Source organism: Pelobates fuscus, chromosome 4, assembly GCF_036172605.1.
Source record: "Pelobates fuscus isolate aPelFus1 chromosome 4, aPelFus1.pri, whole genome shotgun sequence".
NCBI classification, from domain to species: domain Eukaryota; kingdom Metazoa; phylum Chordata; class Amphibia; order Anura; family Pelobatidae; genus Pelobates; species Pelobates fuscus.
Window position 1 is genome coordinate 223,411,521 of NC_086320.1, and position 25,624 is coordinate 223,437,144.

Genomic DNA, 25,624 nt, shown 5'->3' on the forward strand with positions numbered 1-25,624 from the left:
AGTTCTCCACTGAATCAAACAGATGTTCATTGGCAAACTTTATACGGGCCTGTACATATGCTTTCTTAAACAAGGGGACCTTGCGGGCGCTGAAGGATTTCAGTCCTTAAAGGGACACTCCAGGCACCCAGACTACTTCTGCCCATTGGAGTGGTCTAGTTTTTTCATAAACTGCAATAATTACATTGCAGGGTTAACTCCACCTCTAGTGGCTGTCTACTAGACAGCCACTAGAGGGCACTTCCTGCTTCATAGCAAAGATCTTCTTTGCTAGAACGTCGCTGGACATCCTCACGCTGTGGAAGGACCTCCAGCGTCGCTCAATTCCCCATAGGAAAGCATTGAAAATATTTTTCAATGCTTTCCTATGGGAAGACCTAATGCGCGTGCGCGGCGATGCCGCGCATGCGCATTAGGTTTCCTCAGCCGGCGGGTGGGATCAGTCTCGCCCACCAGCTGACATAATTACTGGGAGGAGCGACGCCGACCCGAAACCACCGGCGGGGTCTCAGGTAAGTGACCTGAAGGGATGGGAGGTGGGAGGGAGAGGGTACCTGCAGTGCCAGGAAAACGGCACTGCAGGTGCAGGATGGTAAAATAGGAGAAGGAACAGAAAGGAACTGAAATTAGCAGGAAGGGCCTGCAAGGAGCAGACCGGAAAGGTCTGCAAGGAGCAGAAAGTCAGCAAGGACAGAAGGAGCACAAAGGGCCCACAAGAAACTGGAAAGGGCAGAAATGGGCAGAAGGAACACAAAGGTAAAGTAGGAGAAGGAGCAGAAAGGAACAGAAATGAGCAGGAAGGGTCAGTAAGGAGCAGGAAAGAGCAGGAAGGGTCAGCAAGGAGCAGGAATGGACAAAAGGAGCACAAATGTAAAGAAGCAGAAAGAATCAGAAGGAGCACAAAGGTAAAGTAGAAGAAGGAGCACAGTAAGGAGCTGGAAAGGGCAACATGGAGTAGAAGAGGGCAGGAGGACCACAAAGGTAAAGTAGGAGGAGCAGCAGAAAGGAATACAAATGAGCAGGAAGGGGCAGCAAGGAGCAGAAAGGGACAGGAAGGGGCGGCAAGGAGCAGAAAGGGTCAGCAAGGAGCAGAAAGGGTCAGCAAGGAGCAGAAAGGGTCAGCAAGGAGCAGAAAGGGTCAGCAAGGAGCAGAAAGGGTCAGCAAGGAGCAGAAAGGGTCAGCAAGGAGCAGAAAGGGTCAGCAAGGAGCAGAAAGGGTCAGCAAGGAGCACAGGGGTAAAGAAGCAGAACTAATCAGAAGGAGCACAAAGGTAAAGTAGAACAAGGAGCAGAAAGGGCCAGCAAGGAGCTGGAAAGGGCAGCAAGGAGTAAAAAGGAGCAGCAATGAGCTAGCAGGGGCAGAAGGAGCGCAAAGGTAGGTAAAGTAGGAAAAGGAGCAAAAAGGAATAGAAATGAGCAGGAAGGGGGCGTGGCCTGAGTAGGACGCACGTTGCTCGTGCTCCTAGGCCCCAACCCGTAAAGCTCGCTATCACAGCACTTCTAATCGCCCTAATGGGGAAGACTAAACGTCCAGCTACACCTGGGCCGGTGACTACTACCGCTACACGCCTACAGCCCGGTCCTATGGACGGTTACCGGTCCACGCCACATGGTCTCCGCAGCTCCGGGGAAGCGGACATATAGACATCCTACTCCCCAGGCTCAGTAAGCAGGGTGGGTTCGCCCGGAGGATCAACACAGGGTGGCACACCCTCCAAGATTTCGGCAGACATAGCGGCGATCACCGCAAGCATGCTGACACGTGCCGATAAAAAAAAGAAATGGTGTCTGGTCCATAATATACGAAGAGATCACAGCAGTTCGGAATGACCTCCAGCCCTTTAACAAAGAGTCGATGACATAGAGGTCGAAAGATTGCAGACCGGCCAACATCAGCAGGCCTCCGACCTCGCGGCAAGGCAATATCCTAGTAGATTTACGCCGCCAGGTCGAAGATCTCGACAACAGAGGCCACCGGAACAATATCCGGATTAGAGGTATGCCAGAGGCTGAAGGCGAAGAGCTGGGGGAGCTCCTATTTGCTCAACTGCTAGCGGACAACACCCCACCTGACTTTGGCATAGAGCGGGCACACCGAGCTCTGAGGGCCCCAAGGAGTGATGGCCAACCCAGAGACGTCATCTGCCACCTAATGTCATTCCCGCTGAAAGAGTCCATCATGCAGGCCTCAAGAGCGCAGCAAAACATCACTCTTTATACCAAGACATCTCTTTATACCAAGACCTTTCAACCATAACACTGAATGCCCGGAGCCCTGTGCCCGCTCACCCAAATGCTACAGAAAAGAGGATACAATACAAATGGGGGTTCCCGTTAAGCTTGCAGGCCAGAGTGGACAACGTTTGTCATGTCATCCGATGGCCCAACGATGTCCCCTGCTTTCTTAGGGCAACCGGCCTCCCCGCGGTGACGATCCCAAACTGGATCTTCAAAGGCCCACAGGCCTTAACATGGTGGCTCACAACCTGCGGGCAGACCCGAGACTGCAACGAGGGGGGCCCGCAGGCCCTGTCGCTGGAGGCCTTGGGCCCTGCCCTAACACCTGTCGAACAACTCACACCACCGGGATCCGGGCTGCACGAGTTCCATGGCTGGGGTATGTGTTATATGATTTTCCCCCCTCCCCTACCCACCCCCAGCACTGATAGTCCATGGGCGCCCCCCCTTAGGTTGGGAAGGGTAAGGATACATGGTCGGGTCTTGAAGGGGTGAGACGACCACTGGGTTCCTCCAGAAGCACTTTGACAAACAGATGCAAAGAGAACTCGGGGTTTGGGAGGGGAACGGGCTGGGATGCCACTCCATGAGCACAGGAGCCTTCCCACCCTGTATTAACACCACGTAAAAGAGTCTGTGACACCGAACATTTGACATCTGTTTACATGCCTCCCCCCACACGCTGGTTACAGGGCGAGCTGAGCAGTGGCGGGATTGGCGTTTGGAGGGAGGGGGACACGGGAATTGTGTACTAACATGTTTTATTGTGATGCTGCGCAGATCTCCATACCCTTGGCACCCTATGCAGCTCGCAATGCTTGACCCCAGTGCACCGCATGGGGCTGCACATGGGGCCGGGTCATGAGACAAGACGCCCTGGGGGAACACAGGATGCCGGGAGGGAGCTTACATACTGGTACAACAACTTCCACGGACTCAATGTCCCTGAAAAACGGTCGCACCTACTTAAAAGGCTGTGGTCGGGGAGGGTGTCCGTAGCGTTCCTGCAGGAGACACGTTTTAAAGGCCAAGATGCACCTAAATTAGAAAATAATCGCTTCGCAATTTTACTACGCAACCACCCAGAAACCAAACGGGCAGGAGTAGTAATCCTGTTTTCCCACACAACCCCTTTCCTTTGCTCGGCAACACTAATTGATCCCAAGGGGAGGTACTTCTTCATCAAGGGCACTATTGCAGACCACACATATACATTTGCATGCTTATACTGCCCCAACAATACACATGTCTTTCTGTCTCGGACACTGACTAAGCTGGAGACGTTCAGGGAAGGCTTGCTCATAGTCACCGGGGACCTGAATGTCCCAATAGACCCACACCTAGACACATCCAGGGGAGTGAGTAAGGTCCCTTCCCATTGCTCACTGAGGAAGCTGGGGCTAGTAGATTGCATCCAGGGGGGTGCATCCAGACGCTCGTGACTACACATATTACTCAGCAGTTCACTCACACTACAGTCGGATTGATTACATACTCATGGCACAAGAGTACTTAACCCTTCTCTTAGACGCGGACATAGGGATCATGACTGACTCAGACCACACACCGGTGACGTGAAGTCCCGGAAGGCGTACTAGAGGGATTCCGGGAATAGTATTCGGACTTGTATAACCAAACGCAACCCACACGAACGACGACCGCACAACAACGCGCACGCCGGATTGCGGAATACCTCGAGCGACATGTCGCCCGAAAACTGTCCCCCGAGTCTGCTGAGGAGCTGGAATATCCCTTGACTATCGAAGAGCTTGCCAACGCAATGAAACGTACTAAACCCCACCGTGCCCCAGGTCCAGATGGTCTGCCGTTATCATACATGTGGCGAAACCAACCTCGCCACTGGGCCCTGGAGAAGCCTGTTTGCCCGCCTCCTACCGGCTGACTATGGCCCCTGGATTATTTGGGGCATATTGTATTCTATTGTGCGACTGCTGGCCCTTTAAGCACAGTGAATGGTATTTTATTGTACTGCTGCTGGCCCTTTAAGAACTGTCTGGGGACATATTGAGACTTTGGGTAACAATACCCTTTAAGACTATGGCCCCTGAAAATGTCTGGACTTTTATTTGGTGTGTATGGCCCTTTAAGAACCGTCTGTGGACATCTTGTAACTTTGGTGAACAATGTCCCTTTAAGACTATGTCCCCAGACCTGTAAAATAACTTGCCCCTGGCTTTCCCCCACTTGGTTCAGTATATAGGGCTTACTGAACCAAGTACCACACAGGCAGACCACCCAGAAGCTAAAGTGTGCAGGCAATTTACCTCCCAGGCTGTGAGGTTACTGCCGGTTAATTGCACGTGGCGGCGGCCATCTTTGTTCAGTCGAACGCGGTCAGCGGTGTATGCTAAAGATTCTGTGGAACTGAAATCGGCTACACATTTTGCCGAACACCGCTGACCCTTACCTTCTTCCATACTGAACTTGCAGCTCCAGAGACTAAGTTCCGTTCGAAATGGGACTTAGTCGTTTTTTCGCATGAAATTGACCGACCGCACAGCCCAAATCTATGGAACTGTTTTGGGCAGGAAATTGTGCTTGCGGTCGGTCATAAAGGGACCTCCAGCTAACTTTTGATCCACTGGAGGGATTTGGCTGATTTTTGGAAGGGTTTATGTTTAAAGTGTGCTGATTCTAAATATGTAGTTTTTAGGAAGATGTATGGATTTAAAGTTATAGCACATGTATAAAAACTGCAGTTTTCCTGGCTGTATAATTATGTTAACTGGTTATCTGAGGGGAGGGGATGTGTGGGTTGTACCATGTATCTGACTGGTTATTTTATGCCTCCCCCTGGGTGTGGCCTGTAAGTGTACAAGTGTAATAAAAGCCAGGCTGGATGAGCCAGCCCAGAGTTCCTGTTTTACCCTCAAAGTGATGTGTCGTCTCATTATTGGGGGGAAGGATTTATTGCATGCTGTTCCAGTTGACTGCTAGGAGTACAAGCCTATTCGTATGGTTCCTATTCAATGGTCTACAGCATTCATATGCTTGGGAGAAATTTAAAGGTTTCTCGGATTCGGTGATTGTGGTGTCTGCCAGAGTGCTTGGAGTCATCAGGAAGCGCTAGGAGCATCCATTAACGGAGGTACCCAGTCGTTACAATACATATGTGCCTTTCGGGATATTCTACTGCCGAAACTCCTGACTGGACTGAACTCACCCGACGGATATGCTCAGCGCGGTAGTCACGGTCATCCCCAAGGAGGGCAAGGACCTCACCAACTGCTCCAGTTATCGCCGCTCAATGCCGACCTGAAGCTCTTTGCCAAAGCCATGGCAATTAGGGTTTCTCGAGGACTTGATGCACCCAGACCAGGTCGGCTTCGTACCAGGGAGACAGGCTAGGGACAACACCATGCGAGCCCTCAACATCATCCATGCGACCAACACAGGGGGACATGAAATCGTCCTCCTCTCCACCGATGCCAAAAAAGCCTTCGACCAGGTTCATGGCGGAGACGCTATGACACATTGGATTCGGTCAGAACATCCGCGCGTGGGTGGCAGCACTCTACACAACCCCAACTGCCCGTATTCGCATCAACGGCGCCCTGTCGAGGCCATTCTCCATCCACAACAGCACTCACCAGGGCCGTCCCCTCCTGTTTGCCCTCGCTCTCGAACCCTTTCTGGAGGCGGTCAGATGGGACGGGGGTATTACGGGGTACCGCATGGCCGGCTGCGAACACCGGGTGACCACCTATGCGGATGACATGCTGTTCTTCCTGGAGCAGCCAAGGATCTCGCTCCCCAACCTGTTGGAGGCGTTCAGGGGCTACGGTGCGGTTTCTAATATAAAGCTGAATCTGTCGAAATCTGAGGCCATGCTGCTCTCCCGGAGCAAAAGCCTGAACCCACACCTCAGCGCACATTTCCCGTTCAAGCTGTGCACAGTCCGATACCAGGGTGTGTGGCTACTGGAGAACCTTGCACAACTGTACCAACAGAATTTTGTACCCCTCCTAGCGGCCCTACAAGCCGACATGCGGCGGTGGACCCCACAATACCTCACTTGGTTCGGCCGCATCAGCGCAGTTAAGATGAACCTGCTGCCCCGTTTTCTACATCTCTTCCAGACGGTCCCCACGGTCATCCTGCAGTCCTTCTTCCGCACCCTGACGACAGTGATCCGCCTCTTCGTCTGGAACCACCGGCCCACGCGAGTACAGAGAGACCATAGAGTGAGGGGGAGCAGGCTTACCGTCTATTCTCACGTATTACCATGCATCCCACTTGCACCGACTGGTCGACTGGCACGCCACCCCTAATAGCAGTGGGTGCAGATGGAAACCCACCAAGCGCAGAAGATCCTAGCCATGCTTTAGCTGGGGGGGCTCAAATACCAGGAGACACGCACGGGCAACCCCATGATTGACGCAACCCTCAGGACTTGGTGTGGGATCCGGTACTCCAAGCAACTCACTACCTCACCTAACCCACTCACACCTATTACGCACAATCCAAGGGTGGCAGGGGGGTTGCACCCCGCCGCCTTAAAGAACTTCCAGGGGACTGGCTGGATATACATGCACCAGTGGAGTGCAGGCACGGACTCAAACCAATCACAGACCGGATGCCAGATCATAGACAGACGACGCTGGAGGAATGCCACTACCTCCAGAATGGGAGAAGATCTTCACGCTGGCACACAAGGGATCCATTAGCTCGACATACCAAGAATGCAACTATGAAACAGGACCCTAGACATCCTCCACCATGTACACGAATTGATCTCGGACGACTGTTGGAGGTGTGGAACAGATGTGGGCACAGGGATACAAATTTGGCGGACGTGCCCACGGATAGCCCCATACTGGTGTATGATAAACCACAAGATCAGAGAGATCACGGCCAACGACCTACCGCTCCAACCCCTGACAATGCTCCTAAACCACACACACACTCCACTACAGGCATACAAAAAAAGTCTCACCATACACCTACTTACAGCAGCGAAATCACTTTTAGTGGAAGCACGCGGATGCACCCACCTTCCGGCAATGGGTAGACAGGGTAGAGGATATACATAATATAGAAATGATGACAGTTTCACCTGCAGGGACGCTCGGATAAGTGCGCTCTGACCTGGTACCCATGGAACGAATTTATAACCTGGGGAACCGCGCAGGCGGGAACCCCCGGAGGAGAAGCTGGGGGAGGAAGTACCCCTGTACCCAACCCCGCAATAAACGAGCCAGGCGTGTGTGTGTCCCCCAGAACGCTAACAGAACCAATCAGTAGTTAGCCGCTGACACCCAAAGTAACGAAACAACGCGCTTCCTCAGGGAGGACACAGTAAATTACCGAACACCCAACCGACAGGCAGATAACCCACAAAACACTAAATAGCGCAGAACGTCCACCAACAGAAAAAGACAACCACTGGTCCACACAGGAGCAATAGATACGACAACATAGACCTGTAGACCCAACAATACCTCTAACCACAGCCACGCTAACACAGCACTAAACAGTCCTCACAAAGCTGTTGTTCCAAATACCCATAAACCCTTTCCAACCTACTCAAGGTATTGCAACCCCCCATTCAGGTCCTACCCCGCCCCCCCAAATCAGTCAGTCTACAAAGAAACACCATCATCCCCCCCCCAAAAAAGAACTTAAAACTCAGAAAGAAAAGGCCTTCCCGTAACCGAGCTACAGTTCATGCACGATAAAGTTATTAGTTGATACTGATTAGACACCAAGAATGTGGCAAGTTTAACTCCTCAACTGCATACTAGCAATTGTTTACTGTTATGCTTACACTGTATGGAGCAATTGCAGCCTGCTCATTGAATAGTGCCATTACTTACAGGCTGACATGTAACTTACTGTAATATAACCCAAGAATGAGACGAGTTTAGAGCCACAACATTACATTAACAAACGTTTATTGCCATGTTTACGCTATATAGAATAAATTAAGCCTTCATGTTGATTGTTATCATTGACTATGAGGCCATGTATTTTACTGTATTACCAATACCGAAACCAGTTGAGCTGTAATACATGTACTTGTCTCGCTTCAATAAAAGAAAAATAAAGATTGTCAAAAAAAAAAAAAAAAAAAAAGCAATGAGCAGGAGCAGGAAGCGTCTGCAAGAAGCAGAAAGGGACAGAAGGAGCAGAAAGAATCAGAAGGAGCACAAAGGTAAAGTAGGAGAAGGAGCAGAAAGGGCAGCTATGAGCAGGAAGGTAAAGCAGGAGAAGGAACAGAAATGAGCAGGAAGGGACAGCAAGGAGCTGGAAGGGGCAGCAAGGAGCACAAAGGTAAAGTAGAGGAGGGAGCAGAAAGAGTTTGCAATGAGAGAAAGGGATCAGAAAGAGAAATGAGCAGACCGGTACAAAAGAAGCAGAATGGTAAAGGAGCGAAGACAGTGTCAGAAGAGTAAGAAGACTGTGTCAAATGAAGAAGAAGAAAAGGAGATTTGAGCAGGAAGGACAAGTGAAGTGATCCCTCCACTTTATTCTGGACACCACAGCATAGGGCTTTGGAACCTGGGCCTGGCAGGAAAACTTTGGACCTTCTCATCTCCCCAGGTACCGTTGGGTAGGGGTGTCGCTGATTGGCTAGAGAGGTCAGCTGGGACTCTAAGCAGTAGCTCTATCAGTAGCTCCCATTCATAAAAAAGTAAAAAAAATTTAAGGACCTGGGAAGCGATTGGCTTAGACTTTCAACTGACTCTAGCCAATCAGTGGCACCCACGCCTGATGTCAATCTGCACTTCCTGACACTTCATTTCAGAAGCCGAATACCATTGAGCGAGCTGGAGATCTGGAGGTGGAGGAAGTCTTTGGGGTTAAACCATTTGAGAGCGGTTTAACCCCTTAAAGGAAAGAAAGCACCCAGGGGCTTCCTGGCATCATAGCATTTTCATTTAGAAAAAGTTGTTATGATGACCTGAATGTTCCTTTAATTTGATTAAAGGAACACTAATGTCAGGAATACATACATGAATTCCTGACACCATAGGTGTGAAAACACTATTCACCCTGGCTTTATGTGATAATGACTATGCCCCTCCCCTTCATGACACTGTCAAAAAAGGCCAAGCATGGATGTAATTATAATTATGCCCTCCCTTCCCCCCGTGGAAAAATTCCTGCGGACGCTCATAGCTACAAATGGAAGAATGTTGTGCTTTAAGCTATGCAAACTGTATTTAAAAATAAAAAGGAAACAAATACAGATGTGATATTAGAAGTAATTATACATGTAAACACTTACCATGAACTTACATGTACCTTCTAACATCTCTATTTTTTTTTCTACAAATGTAAAGTTGTCTTTTTTGGAAGCTTTCTTCTTGGACGAAGATATATATTTCAGCAAATTTGGATACTTCATCGCCTACAACACAAAGCAGATATAAGAAGCAACCTAGGAATGGTATATGCTGCATGTGCAGACTGTTCTTATCACAACTTTGATTGATTTTCTGGACAAAAATAACTAGTTCTATAACCAGATAAATTATATTCCACCATCACTGATCACTAAGTGTTCAGTGTTGCAATGTTACCTATTATATAAACGTGCTGCTTTGTACCTGTAGCAAGACCTGGTAACTGCTTCAGTGGTAGCTGTGCTGACTGCTTCTAGCATTACCTCATGCGCTTTTAAATGGAATATACAGGATACATACCTTATGTCTGTCAGCAAAGGTTTGTGGGATAAATTCAACACTATGAATAATAGGGAGCTCCAGAATAGGCAGAGAGGATTCAGCCACCTCATGGTGTGATAAGAGATCACTTACAAACTAATGCAAATTCTGGAAGTTACATCAAATATGGAAACTATATGATTTATTTTATTTGGTAGGTTTTATAGATTTTGTCTGCTTTAATGGATCACTTTAGGGTCAGCAACACAAACATGTATTCCTGACCCTATAGTGTTAGCACCACCATCTAGCCCCCCTGGGCCCCTCATGCCTCCATAAATATAGTAAAGATCTTACTGTATTCATGCCTGAAGCTGCAAACTAGCAGTCTGCTGACATGTGGTAGCCTGATCCAATCACAGTGCTTCCCCATAGGATTGGCTGGGACTGACAAAGAGGCAGAGCCAGCATGATTCAAACACAGCCCTGGCCAATCAGCATCTCCTCATAGAGATGAATTGAATCAATGAATCTCTATGAGGAAAGTTCAGTGTCTGCATGCAGAGGGAGGAGATACTGAATCACATGATGCTGTGCACAGTGCTGCCCTGTGCTCTGCTGACAGCAGATGTGAGTGGATGGAGGCATATTATGCCTCCATCAACTCTGAAGTCCCTCTGGTTCACTCTGAGTTACTGCAACTGGAGGTGTTCCTAGCTTTCAATGTAAACACTGTATTTTCTCAGAAATACAGTGTTTACTTGAGAAAGGCTGCAGGGAGCTATAGTTCTCACCTGAACTACCTCATTAAGCTAAAGTTGTTCAGGTGACTATAGTGTCCCTTTAATAAATTACATGGATTATGCATTATTCCAGTCTAGTGTGTTCATAAAAAAAAAAAAAAAAGAAGAAAAAAAAACCTGGAGAGTGCGGAATCCTTTATCTTTTTGACATAAATATTTAAGCTGACATTTTAAACTAAAACTAAACATGGACAATCATTTTCCATGGAGAAGGCGAAAATAACACAGATGAAATTGTACTCATAAAGGAACACTTTGAACTTAAAAAAAAATATATTTCATTTTAATATTACAGTATTCCTTATTTACAAACAAAAAGCTGCTAAAATCCTGTGCAGTTTCTCCTCCTTCAACTAGATTATGTTCTTAGGTTTAATTCAATGCTTTTCATAGAGAAACATTGGATATTAACAGTGCACATGGAACAATCACCATGCTCAGCCATCTTATTTTCTGAGACTTTTTGAAAATATTCATGAGGAAGTGCCTGCTTGGCTGTTTGACAGCCACTAGAGGCATTTTTTGTGACAAATGTAAAATTAGCCATTTTCATAAACAGCAATACTTACATTTGACAGACTTCAGAGACAGGGTCTTTGCAACAAAATAAATATATTAAAGGGACACTATAGTCACCCAGACCACTTCAGCTCAATGAAGTGGTCTGGGTGCCAGGTCCCTCAGGTTTTAACCCTTCAGATGCAAACATAGCAGTTTCAGTCTTCAAGACAGCCACTAAAAGCGCATCTGCCACGCTGGGGCGGATTCCGCCTCCATCGCGCAGAGCGCCCATAGGAAAGCATTTAGAAATGCTTTCCTATGGACACTTTAAATGCGGGCGTGGCACTGCCACGCATGCGCATTCGGTTCCGCTGAACTCAGATGCGGGAGCGGACGTCGGCGGGGGAGGAGAGGTCACCAGCGCCGAGGGAGCCCGGCGCTGGATAAAGGTAAGTGGATGAAGGGGTTTTAACCCCTTCAGCACCACAGGAGGGGGACCCTGAGGGTGGGGGCACCCTCAGGGCACTATAGTGTCAGGAAAACCGCTTTGTTTTCCTGACACTATACTGATCCTTTAAGATCTAGTTATATTGGTACTTGAGTGTCTCTTTAATACAGTAAATGCAATTGTAACATTACATGTGCATTTTAAGGTTTAAACTATGTTGTAAGGCAAGTACTAGTGAAGTACTCTTCTCATATTCTTGTTATCAGTACATATGGTGGTTCAAACAGTAATAAAAATTGGACAACATGTGAGCAATAGCACATGTAACAGTTTTAATTAAGTTATTTAGCTGGCTGTTCTGCAAACAACTTAAATTAAAAAGGATAATAGTTTAATACGTACAATATAACGTTTTCTGTGCTTAATACCAAGGAAATGGTAAATGATGTTGCTGTTTCCCAAAGCGGAGACGCCACAAAGTGTGCACTTGTACGTTTTTCTTGCTGATCGTTGATCTACAAGTTCGACAAAACTTTGAAAGCCTGTAAAGAAATACACATGAATACTTTTTTACGTCCAAATCAAATTTACATGTTTTCAAAATCAAAATGTACACAAGGCCCAGATCTAAAATTATTTTGTACCAACATAAAAAAAAAAAAAACACACGACAGGAAAAGACATTACAAAATTCATCCACTATACCCTTCAATAATGAAAAAAAACAAAACAGGCCCTACTGGTGTGATGCTCCATCAGTATCACTACAGCATAATCTGTCTAGTCTTGGAGGGCAACAATGTCAATAGGAAATGATAAGAAATTATCACAGTCTATGGTAGGACAGATTATATTAATGTAAAACAAACACTACAACAAGCTGTAATGCTAGTCTGTTTTTGGGAACATAAAGGATTAACCTATCTACAAAATTTCCTCAGTTCTTACAATTCAATAAATTTCTTCCAATGTTTGATATGCACACTTCCTTTCAAGGGAGAATCCCTCCGTGAATTCAAATACCAACATATCTTAACCCCTTCCCAACCACGAACGCATCAGGTACGTCCGTCAAAAAACGTTGATCGCTTCCAGATGCGCTGATGGTATTGCAGCGATGCCTTAATATACCTCTCCTTACTTCAGGGTGATCGCTCACCCCGGAGCAATCACTTCCGGGTTGCTCTATGTGGCGCCCGGCAGTAAAGCAGAGCATCGGAAGCCATTAAATCATAAAAAAAATTAAAAAAAATTAATAATATATATATTAACCCCCCAGCCATGTGGCTCCCAAGATGGCGCTGCCTTTTTAAAGGCAGTGCATCATGGGGCTCCTGGGGGTGTCCCTAGCCTGCCTCATCATAGAGGCAGGCTAGGGACATCCAATCAGAGCTTGCCCCTATAATAATATTTTTCTACCTATGATCCCCATTTGTCTGATCGGGTCAATATTAGTAAATATTGACTCTGATCAGTGTGGATCTCCCTCCCTTCACTTGTGTTTTAGTGAGAGAGGGAGAGAGATCTGTGTTTTAGGTACAGAGATTGAGGTAGTTTTAGGTAGGGGTTTGTAAACTTTTCAGAGCCATTAACCCTATCTCGCCAGTGATCACTATAATCACTGGCTCTTGCATAGCAGCACTTTTTTGCGGTCTGTGCATTTCTTTAGGGGTTAATTTTTTTGTGTGAGACCCAAAAGCTATTTTCAGAGCTATTAACCCCTATTCTGCCAATGATCACTGTATAGATCACTGGCTCTTGCACAGCAGCACTTATTTTGCTCTCTGTGCTTTTTTTTTTTTTTTTAAGGGGTTAATTTTGAAAGCATTTACATTTTCTCTTTTGTGACAGATCATTAAATAAAGTGATTGTGATCCTTTCACAGAGGTCGTATAGAGATGAGGAGGCGTATGCCATCCTTGCGTTAGAGTCTGACGCGTCTATGTCTGACTCCGACCCGGATTTTGATGTATTAGTGAAGTATCTAGTTATGATGTATCTGTGGCTGCAAGCCCTCTGCCAGAAGGAGACATGCTGCTCCAGCTGGCAGTACTGCTGAGGAGTGGGTAGTGCCTCATCGCCAGAGGCCAGATAACCCACCCTTCATTGCAAATCCTTGCATCAATGTGGATGTTGCAGGATTTAGCCCTCAGCAGTTTATGAGGTGTTTCTGGGCAATGATGTATTGGGGGACGTTGTCGCCCAAACTAATTTATATGCCCATCAGATCCGTGCTGCAAAGCCTGACTCTTTTTTGGCAAAGCAGCAATGAGCCCCCATTGATGTGCTCTGGCTTTTCTGTTGCTGATGAACCCTACCTGGTCTGGGTGGATCAATTGTGGCAGCGTTGGTTGAAGTCGTAGTGCCAGAACCTTTGCGAATAATTTCAGGTCGGCGTTCAACAGGGAGATTGGCCTGTAGCTCGGGCACGCTGTGGGGTCTTTACCTTTCTTGGGTAGCACCACTATGTGCACTCTCAGCGTGTTGTGGATGAGGGCCCCCCTTCTCTGAGTGCGTTGAGCATGGCCAAGAGGTGTGGAGTCAGTGAGTCGTGGTATGTATTGTAATATTTGATGGTGAAGCCGTTCGGCCCGGGCTTTTCACATTTTTGGCCATTTTCAGGGCCTGTGACAGTTCCTCAGCTGTGATCGGCTCCTCCATGGCGTTGGCCGTGTCTGTGTCCATCGTATTGGTGAGGTATGCGTTTTGTCTTTGGGTCTTGGTTGTGTCCGACTCCCCCCCTGGCGTCGTCCTGGCTGCGGATGTTGTATAGTGATTCGTAATAGGTGCGGAATCCTTCCACTACTGATTTCGGTGTGTTGTGGGTGATACCGTCATGTTTGATCTCAGATATGAAGTTTTTTTGTCTGACTTTCCTTCAGGGCTCTCGCCAGTAATTTCCTGCTTTTGTTGCCGTATTCGTAGAAAGTCTTCTGTGTTTTCCTGAATTGAAAGGCGATCTGGGATAGGTGGGAGTTGAGTTCTGCCCTGGCGGTAACCAGTTGTGAGTATGTATTGTCGTCCATGGTGGACTTGTGTTGCTTTTCCAGGTCCGCCACCTTTCGCGCAAGTTCAGCAGTTTCTTGGGCGCGTTGTAGTTTGCGCTGTGCTCCATGTCTGATCAGGATGCCCCGGATCACACATTTGTGTGCCTCCCAGATCTTGTCCAGGGAGGAGTCCGGCGTGCAGTTTGTTTGGAAGAATTGGTCTATGTGGGCTTTCACCTCTAGTTAAAGTAGGGGATCCTCTAGCAGCGATTCATTCAGCCTCCAATTCCAGTGTTTCTGGAACGGAGTTGGTGAGGTGAGTGTGATAATGACCGGGGCATGGTCCGACCAGGTCATGGGGGTTATTGTTGCTGTAAGGAGGCTAAGTGGCGGTGCTGGAGGAACAGGTAGTCAGTTCGTGAATATGAGTTGTGGGGGGAGGGGGGTTAGAGAAGAAGGTGTAATCTTTCTCTAGGTGGTGTAGGGGACGCCAGCAATCTGACAGCTGGAATTCGTGTAGGGTGGCTTTCATGCCCCGGAGGACATGGCACGGAAGGGTCGAGTGGCCTGTTGAGGTGTCCAGCTTTAGTTCTAGTGGTGCGTTGAAGTCCCCTCTGAGGATTAATTTGCCATCTCTGAAGGAGTCTAGCAATGCAAGGGTTTTCCCTAGGAAGGGTTTTTGTCCCTTGCTCGTAAGGTATAGGTTGGCGAACGTTAATCGCGTGTTGTGTATTGTACCTTTCAGGAAGAGCAATCAAGGTGTGCGTGGAGGGTTTAGACCAGAATTGGGGTGGTCTGGATGTTGGTCGTCTAATGTGTGAAGTCTCCCTTTGTCTGTTTCCCTCCTCTGTGTCGAGGGTGGGGATGGTAGAGACGGCAACAAGGGGTGGTCTGCGTTTGGGGTGTGGGCTCACGTGGGGGTTGCGGTTCCAGTGAACTCGCCCAGCGGGATGGCAGTAAACCTGTGGGGGCGAGGGTGGCGAGTCCTTGCACTCTGGTAAAGTCAGTGGGTTGTCGGTTCGTACAAGGGTTGGGGGTGTCCGAGCCCTTCTGTTAGGGCGGGTACAGTTGGTATGGTACTTAATTGTTACTTAAGTAACAATTAGTAATAAAATTTGTGCAACAATGTTTACATTTAACCTTAACATTTAGCAAGTAGTAACCATTTATCTAGACCATGTCAGTATAAACATTTTGTGACAAAGACCCGTGGTGGAGGTCACCAGTCATAGCACCATTTTCGTGTGCCCCATTCCGTCAATGAGGTCCCAGGGTGTCATCAGTGTGTGTTAGGATGTGAGTCAGTCAGATCAGTGGTGGGTCGGGGTCACAGGGTGTGGTCGGGTGGGGAGTTATGGCGGGTGGGGGAGTTCGGGTTCCTGTTAGTCTACTGTTGGGTTTGTCGACGTCTCAGGGGGTGGTCCCACCTGTATGAGGGCCAGGGTTAGGTTGGGGTGGTCCGTCTGTTGGCTTTGAGCGGTGGCATGTCCATCTCGTTAGGTGCAGTGGGAGTCACCGGAGGGGAAGGAGCGTTGGGGGGATAGGGGCGTCGGTCGGCAGTCTCAGTCTCAGCAGACAGAGGTCTTCTTCAGTCGGTTGTGGGGTTGCTGTCGGTGGTCCCCGTTTGTCCTGTCAAGCAATGTGCTCTACCCTCCCTCCCTGCCCCTCCCCCCCACCCTGCTAATGTCCTCCCCATCAAGTAGCCTATTGCAAAGAGAGCAAGATACAGAGTATTGCAATTATACGACACCAGTTCCGTGTGGGGTGGAGCTCCCAGGCTCTGCGCTGGTGGGAGGCGGTTCCGCGTGTTCAGGTAGACACCCTTTCAAGTCCAGCAGTCCTGGGCTTTGGTGAGGAGGAAGAGAACGGTAGAGCGGGAAGAAGAAGAAGGGAAAAAAAAACCTCTGTGGCAGTCCTCGTGGTCCCACTTGTTAGGCTGCTGATATCTCTGCATAGTTTATGTGGGTCATGTAGGTACAGGTGGCCGTCTCGTTGGTGGGGGTGCCATTTGGTGAAAAAAAAAACGGAGTCTCAGGTAAGGTGGTCTGTTCCCGGTTTCTGCATTCCCTGGTGGAGGTATGGTAGGTGTGAAGGATGATCCATGGTAGAGTCTGCGTAGTCGTAGTCTGTCTTGCGTGGGTCGTGGTGGTTGTTGAAGGTCCTGTTCCAAGGGGTAGGGTGCGCTGGTTGAGTTGCGGGGCGCCTCTTGCGTTGCCTAGCTGGTGCATCCGCCACGGGGGCCCGGTGCATTACTCTTCGTGGGCGCCTTGGTGGGGTGGTATTGTATCCCAGACCAGCCCTTCCTCTCCGAGAGTGCGGGCCAACGGCCTGCCCAGATGTCTTTCATTGAGGGGGCAATCCCTCCAGTCCCTTACCCGGGTGGCCGGTAGTCCCAAGGTGTCCAGGAAGGTGGGGACATCCGCTGGGAGCTGGATTGTGGCCTCTACGTTGTCTTTGCGTGCCGTGAGTGCGAACGGGAAGTGCCACCGGTACCTTATCTGATGGTCCTGGAGTAATGTGGTGATAGGGAGCAGGGCTCTGCGAGTTTGCAGGGTGAGGTGGGAGATGTCGTTGTACAGCTCCACGGTTTGGCTCTTGTACCGCCATGATCTTTCCATCCTTGCCCCTTTTATGATATCTTCCTTCAGCTGAGTGTCTTGAATGCAGCAGATGACGTCTCGCGCTGGGGCTGATGGAGGTGGCTTTGGGCAGAGGGCACGGTGCACCCTATCTATGTACAAACGTGCTTCTGGGGGTGTGCAGGACAAGGTTAAACAGCAGAGTCAGTATCTCCCTTGGGTTTTCTGGGCCTATGGGTTCGCGGAGCCCTCTTATTCTAATATTGTTCCTGCGGCTCCTGTTGTCTAGATCTTCCACATGGAGCCGCATATCAGTGAGTTGCCTGTCATAGGAGTGGTTGGAGTGATGTACCAGCATTTTCCAGTACTGTCACTCTTCCTTCCTAGTCATGCAAGGAGGTGCGCAGGGAGGCTGTTTCTGTTCTAAGGGTCGTTTTAACCCCCTGCACTATTGATTGGAGGTCCTCTTTTTGGGGCAGGTAAACAATGCATACCAGTCCGGTGTGGGGTTTCCCTTGTCTCAGGAGCCGGCGGCAGTGAGCAGGCTGTCCTCTGAGACAGTTGATCCCGAGGAGGAGGGAGCCATATTGGATGCCTCGTGGTGTGAGGCGAGGAGCAGACCCTCACTTTGCATCTTCGGTGTGGTCAGGGTCGTCATTGACTGTTCTGTGCGGCCCATTACGTCTCTGGGTGTGCTGATGTGGGCTAATTTTGGCAGCAGGGCTTGGAGCACAGGAATTACGCCGCCATTCTCGCTCGGTGCCAAATAGATTATTTTTTAGAACTAATAATTCAGATAACATGGAAACATGGGAGAACATTTTTAAGATACATCCCATTTAGAAAATCCTTACAAAATGCTCTATATTTCTTACCATAGAAACATCAAGATCATGGTTCCAAAACTTAAAGATTCCCATCAACTACAAGGACTGGTTAAAATCTATCAATAACCTGATGAATTGAGTAAACATCATTGAAATCTATTTTAAGTTCATGCATGGGTGGTTCCTTCCAAACTAGCTGCCATGTACCCTTATTATTCCAACAGGAGCTCGAGATGTGGCACCAAGAATGATTCTCTATTGCATATTTGGTTGGAATGCGATTCAATTAAACCTTTATGGTCAATGGTATTTGATAAACTAAAATTACTCACCAAAGTAAAAAAAAAAAAAAAAGCTGAAACCGCTCTGCTCCAAATAAATTGGTATACAGTCTCTAAACTAGAAACAATGATAATTAATAATACTTTTTTTGCTGCTAGAGAGACTCTAGCCCAATAACTTCAACACATTTAAAAAATAATCAAGTTTTATACAAACTAAAACTAAGTTTTATACCAATGGAGAAGGGCTTCAGATGAATAAGTTCTTATATATTTATTTATTTTTATGATTTGTCTTCTTCATGGTTCGTAATTGACTTGTGTCTTTTCTTATAAATGTAAATGAAAAGTTGGTAAATTAAGGATATATTGTATGTTGTCTTTGTTTAGTGTAATACCTAAATTTGTTTTATATATACACTTGTCAAGTGTATATTTACATTTTTCATAAAAATAAAATAAAAATAAAGTGAGAAAGAAAGGAAAATTCCCTTTGTCTTCTAACTCAGTAAACTGTATGGATTCATATGTGTCCATTTCACAATGCATATATAACTGTCCCGCACAGGATGCAAGTAGTGGCTAGTAGCATTGTAAATTATGAATTGAATGCAGACACGAAACTCCAACCACACCACAAAAACTTTTGAATGTAAAAAGTCAATTTAGCCTTTTTTGTGCATCTCTCTCTTTCATAAATTACTAAACCACATATTCTTGTAACCATACGTTACCTTTGTGTATTTTTAGATATACGTACCAATCAAAGGACGTTTGCGATCAGGATCCAAAATAAATTGCTCAATGCGATAATACACTTTTCCATCTAAGTGAAAGATTTTAAGTGGTTAGTGTGATTATCAACTAAATGATAACATATCAGCAATAACAAAAACAGCATTAACAGTAACCATTTTTCTTTAGCTAAAAGGGTGTATATCAGAAATTTAAAACCAGCACTTGCAAGGTTATTTACTAAAGACCAAATTTGAAAATGGTAAAATTTAAGCCTTAATATCCAAGCTGTAAGAATAGCAAAGTTATAGCGGATTTCCAAACAAGCTATTTTAGATTTTATGGCAAGACAGGAGGCTTCATATTTGCTTATCTTTCTTTACTGAAGCTCTCAGCAGCAAAGAAATAGTTAACGATGTAAAAATATTAACCAGAGAGTATAACAGTATCATATTATGTCATCAAGCTCCTCCCAATTCCTCTTTCTTTGCTGCTTGCCTCCCAAGTGAGTCTACTCCAATTATATTGCCTTTTGGTAAATGTTTCTTAGCATATATTTATTGTATTTTTCTCTATAGACATTTCATACTTATTTTGTTTTTGATCATTCTCAGTCCTAATGTTCATCTGGTAGATGTATAATCTTTTTATTACTGACTTTTACTCATTCAGCTTTTATGCGCATATGTCTTTAAGTTATTGCTGGCTGTGTAAATCAGCCCAAACCCTGTCTTTGCAAAACTGAACTTTCATCATACCCATTATATGGGCATCAGAGACGGCTCTCTAATTAGGCGATTTAGGCGGCCGCCTAAGGCCTCGCGCTCTCTGGGGCCTCGCGGGTGCCTAAATCACCTTAGTGCAGACTGACATGTCGGCCCCCCAGCCCCTGTCACTGTCCCTCTACCCCCCCGCACCCCCTGTCACTGCCCCTCTACCCCCCACACCCCCTGTCACTGCCCCTCTAGTCCCCCACTCCCTGTCACTGCCCCCTACCCCCCCACCCCATCACTGCCCCCTACCCCCCCACCCCTTGTCACTGCCCCCTACCCCCCCACCCCGTCACTGCCCCTCTACCTCCCCCACACCCCCTGTTAAAAAAATAAAGTATTTGTAAACACCCTTTACCCCCACCCCCTGTCACTGCCCCTCTACCCCTCACACCCCATGTCATTGCCCCTCTACTCCCCCACCCCCTGTCACTGTCCCTCTACCCCCCACCCCCTGTCACTGACCCCCTCAACCCTCCCACCCCCTGTCACTGTCCCTCTACCCCCCACCCCCAGTCACTGTCCCTCTACCCCCCCACCCCATGTCACTGTCCCTCTACCCCCCCACCCCCTCACCCCGTCATTGCCCCTCTACCCCGCACCCCCTGTCACTGCCCCTATTCTCCCCCACCCCCATACTCCCCCCATCCCTTGCCACTGCCCCATACTACCCCCACCCCGTCACTGACCCCCTCACCCCGTCATTGCCACTCTACCCCCGCACCCCCTGTCACTGCCCATATTCTCCCCCACCCCCTGCCCCCATACTCCCCCCATCCCTTGTAACTGCCCCCATACTCCCCCCCACCCCGTCACTGACCCCCTCACCCCCTGTCATTGCCCCTCTACCCCCCACCCCCTGTCACTACCCCTATACTCCCCCACCCCGTCACTGCCCCCATACTCCCCCACCCCCTGTCACTGCCCCTCTACCCCCCACCCCCTGTCACTGCCCCTCTACCCCCCACCCCCTGTCACTGCCCCTCTACACCCCGTCACTGACCCCCACCCCCCTGTCATTGCCCCTCTACCCCCACCCCGTCACTGCCCCTCTACACCCAGTCACAGACCCCCTACCCCCTGTCACTGCCCCTCTACACCCAGTCACAGACCCCCTACCCCCTGTCACTGCCCCTCTACTCCCCCACCCCCTGTCACTGCCCCTCTACACCCGGTCACTGTCCCCCCACCCAGTCACTGCCCCTCTACCCCCAATAGCTTACTATTTGGAGACTCTTTTATAAGAGACTTGTCCAAGCATGGGTCGGTCTTTACGACCTTAAATAGAGCCCACTCCTCCCTATGCAGGGTATTTCACTCCCAGTCCCACAGATTTTCTGGGAGAGCTGGTTGTTACAGAGGCCGAACGACCAGCAGAGCTGCCATCACAGGCTACAGGTCTCGTCCCACAGACAACTGGAATACAGGAACCACCCGACCATACCACCGACAGTTGTTCACATACAGGGGATCTGCTTCCCTACGCGGACGCACCGCTCAAGGTAATAAAACTACCTTATTTCAATGTTCCTATAGCAGGCCGACAAACCCATTTTTTCCAACAGTGGGAATTACTTTCACAGGACCTATGGATCCTAAACACAGTCAAGGGTTTCAGAATAGATTTCATCTCCACTCCCTTCCAAGACACACCACTTACACCACTACATATGTCTATGACAGAGGACCTCACATTACAAACAGAGTTACACAAACTAGTGTCCCATACCTTTCTCAGCAACATATTCCTGGTTCGCCCAATTATCAATCTAAAAGATCAGGCAGGTCAGATATCGCCATTTCAAGATGGAGGGCATCCATCTTCTCAGGGAGCTCCTTTGCGTGGGAGACTGGTTCTCCAGATTCGATCTCAAAGACGCATACCTCACAGTTCCTATTGCTTGCAGCCTTCGGGCGTTCCATCAATTCCTCTGGCAACAGGAAATATGGCAGTTCACATGCCTTCCTTTAGGTCTTTGTTCAGCGCCATGGTGTTTCACAATTATTGAAACCAGTGATGGCGCTGCTCCGATCACCGGGGATTCGTTCCCTTATATATTTGGACAACATCCTGATAATGGCCCAGAACTCAAATCTACTTCGACAGCATAGCGACATGACAGACGCCTTGATACAAAACCTAGGATTTGTCAAATTTTCAGAAGTCGGATTTAGAACCCTCTCACACGGTTCAATTCCTCAGATTTCTAATAGATTTGCTACAGGCGATTTTGCAATTACCCTCTACAAAGATCGAATCCATGAAGAGAGACATTCAAAAATTGCTGTCAGCCTAACAGATTCGTTTACGCGATCTGGCACATACTATAAGTCTCCTGTCGTCCTCTATCCAGGCTATCTATCCGGGACCCTTACACTACCGGGCCATGCAGCAACTCAAAACATGCTACCTACGCTGATCCACTTCCTACGACCAGTTGATTTCTCTAACGAATGAAGTCCGTAGAGAGCTCCACTGGTGGCTTCACAACATGGAAGCCTGGAATTGCAAAGTCATATCCGGATCGCAGCCAGACTTCGTCCTGGAATCCAATGCCAGCCTCATTGGGTGGGGTGCAACGTGTTCGGAAAAGTCCACCGGGGAACTTTGGTCCCCCTCAGAATGGGCTCTTCAAATCAACTGCCTGGAATTAATTGCAGAATATTTTGTGATCTGCAGCTTCGCAAAAGACTTCTGTGATGGACTGTGCATATGCCTCCGTCAGTCATTCCCTTATTCCCATAAAGTAATATCGCCAATAATCCATCGGGTAAAATATCGCATAATAATCAACACATGAGCCAAAGCTTAATGTTGGAACAAGACTGGTTTAATGGAAACATGGGCACTCAATTTATACAACACGAAACTCCTCCTCTGGGCCAGGCGAGATAATTGAGTTTAAGCAACATACTAAACTCAATTATCTGCTGGCCAGAAAAAGTTAACAATTGCACAATTTTTAGAAATATGCTTTATAATTGTCCAAACCACATAAAACCATATCTCTGGGTAGCTAAGAGTGATTGGAACAACACATTCAAAAATCATGAAAATCCGTTCGGTACTTTTCGAATGGCACCGTGTGGAAGTTTTGACTGGCTTGCCACGAGGTTGTATCCGACCAAGAGTTCCACAGAGTTAACGGCAAGAGCCGGTCTTCATTCGGATGAATTTTCACGAAAACCGCCATAGATGGGATGACGCTGATTCGTGAAGAGTGCTCCTCTCGTTTGTCTGTTTGAAACTCTCGAACGCCGTTATTCTGCAGTATGTGGAAATAGTTAGTTTGGGACTTTACCAAATCTGCCTTGAGAGAAATCTCTCCATAAGAGCGGAATACGTTCCAGGCACGGACAATCTAGTCGCAGATCGGTTCTCCCACCATTGGAGGCACATCAGCGACTGGCAACTGGACCCCTTTCCGTTTCATCAGATTCACTGTCTTCGCGGACACCTCACGCTGGACCTTTTCGCGTCTTGGCTGAACTGTCAGCTGGCTCCCAGATCCCCAATCGTGGGCAGTCGATGCATTTCTACATCCTTGGCCACAGACAGGAGCTTATGCGTTTCTGTCCTTTTCCATGATCCAACGCACCCTTTATCAGGTCAAAACTCTGGTAGTGATTGTAACCCCTTTATGGAGGGCCCAGTTCTGGTTCCCTACTCTACTAGAACTATCAGTGAATTACCCAATATTGCCTCAATTCCCCAATATCCTCAAGAATCCAGCGGGAGTCTGTCACCCGCTCGCTCTCCAAGAACGGCTCCAGCTAGTAGCTTGGACTGTTTCCGGGGATCTTGGAATGTTTCAGGACTTTCAACAACAGCTCAGGTTCTCATATGGGACTTACCTCTCTGCATGGCAGACTTCGGTCAGCTGGTGTTTGGAAAGGGATATCAATCAGTTTTCAGCACCTCTCACAGCCGTTATAAACTATCTACCCTTTTTGATCGAGGCCGATCCTATAGGTCGATTAATGTGTCTCGATCCGCTATCTCCGCAGCTCACAACTCTATTGACATCTCATCCGTAGGGAAACACCTGTTTGTCGACTCTTACGGGGGATTCGCTTGGCCAGACCCCCTCAACCAAGATATTCCAACTTCTGGGACGTCACCCAGGTTTTTTAATGTTTGGAATCTTGGCCTACTAACGAAGCTTTGACGTTACGCCAACTTTCGGCTAAGCTGGCACTACCATGCAGTAGTTTTCACGCCCGAGGGAGTTAAATTTAACATCACCAGACTATGAAGACTAATTCCTCTTCAGTCTTCTATCCTTATTTTCCGGACAGTCCGTCACTCTGCGTGGCGCGTTGTGTCCATCACTACATAGATACCACGGTCACACTAGGTTCCCCCTACGGGACCCCTTCTGTTTTCAGTCAGACCGCACAAGCCGGTCTCCACTCCCACCGTTGCATGGTGGATCAGATGGACACTTGTCCAAGCGGGGATCCCCGCCTTTGGAGCACACTCAGTCAGAGGAGCAGCTTTCGTGCAGGCAGTTCCCTCTCAGACATTCTATCATCTGCAAATTGGTCCAGAGAACTGACATTTCATACCTTTTATTTTAAACCTGTGCCACATGCTGTATCTTCTATTCTATAGGAGCGTTAAAACAGCAAATATGAAGCCTCCTGTCTTGCCATAAAATTAGGGATTATTCTAACTTTAGTGACCGAATAATCTAAATTTTATTAACAGGAGGCGAATATTTCCCCCGTCTCCCCTTTTTTTCTCCCGCCCATGGAGGTAAATTATTAGGTAAGTTAACGTTTCTCTATTCCAACGTGTAGTTTACATACCATCTGTCATAGGTTTATAATTTAGAATAATTGGTCAAATATATACCATGATGCCACTTATATTTAATGTACATTACCGGGAATTAATGTTCACTATATGTGTTTCATAAACTTGTTTTCTCTAGTAAGAGAACCTATACTCTTGTGGAATTCTCTGTTTCCTTTAAGTGTGAAGAACCAATTTGGTTGTTCTATGGTGGAGTCAACAACTCAACCCTTAGTTTACACAGTTGACTAGAGCACAGGACCTGCAGTTCGTCCGTTGTTTATGCGGTTATACAGTTTACACGGTTGATCTCTGCCACACTCTGCTACAGCAAGAAAGAGGAATTGGGAGGAGCTTGATGACATAATATGAAACTGTTATACTCTCCGATTGGTCACTCTTTTTACATTATTGTTAACCATTTCTTGCTGGGAGGTTCAGTAAAGAAAGATAAGCAAATATTTGCCTCTTGTCGTTAATAAAATTTCGATTATTCGGTCACTAAAGCTAGAATATCCCTAATTAACCCTTTAAGGACAGAGGCAATTGAACACATTCTTATCAAAACCTGATGTTTGACTGTCTGTTCAACCATAATTCACCTCTTTCATATTAAAGGAACACTATAGGGTCAGGAAAACAAACATGCATTCCTGACCCTATAGTGTTTAAGCCACCACCAATAGCCCCTCCCCTTTAAAGTTAATAAAACTCATCTTATTTCCAGCATTGCACAGGTCTGCTGGCATTGGCCCCGCCCCCTTGGTGACATCAGAACTGCCAACTTTTATGGACAGTTGACCGTCAGTAGGCCCTGTTATTATCGTCGCTATGATACAGACTTTGGTAGGCACAGACTTTTTCTGGAGTATCGATCAGGTTAGTGCAGTGGGAGTAGGAGTAGAGGTTCGCAACATAAAGGTTGGGTCAAGGAAGCGCTAGAGTCTTAAACTTAGACTGAGATGTGGTTCCCTATGTCACTGCTCCTTGTCAATGTCATGGGATGAAAGGGGTGAAAATGTCCAC

At 47.6% G+C, this 25,624-nt stretch overlaps 1 protein-coding gene across 2 annotated transcripts in view; it reads right to left on the reverse strand.

Moving 5' to 3' along the window:
- The window catches only part of LOC134608798 (uncharacterized), a 162,077-nt gene that overhangs the window by 23,540 nt on the left and 112,913 nt on the right, over window positions 1-25,624 (reverse strand). For both annotated transcript variants that reach the window (XM_063451905.1, XM_063451906.1), the window contains exons 3-5: window positions 19,056-19,121; window positions 12,024-12,163; window positions 9,491-9,613 (exon numbers count right to left, since the gene is read on the reverse strand). In XM_063451905.1, the coding sequence (XP_063307975.1) occupies window positions 9,491-9,613; window positions 12,024-12,163; window positions 19,056-19,121 (329 nt within the window). The remainder of the gene's footprint in view (window positions 1-9,490; window positions 9,614-12,023; window positions 12,164-19,055; window positions 19,122-25,624) is intronic.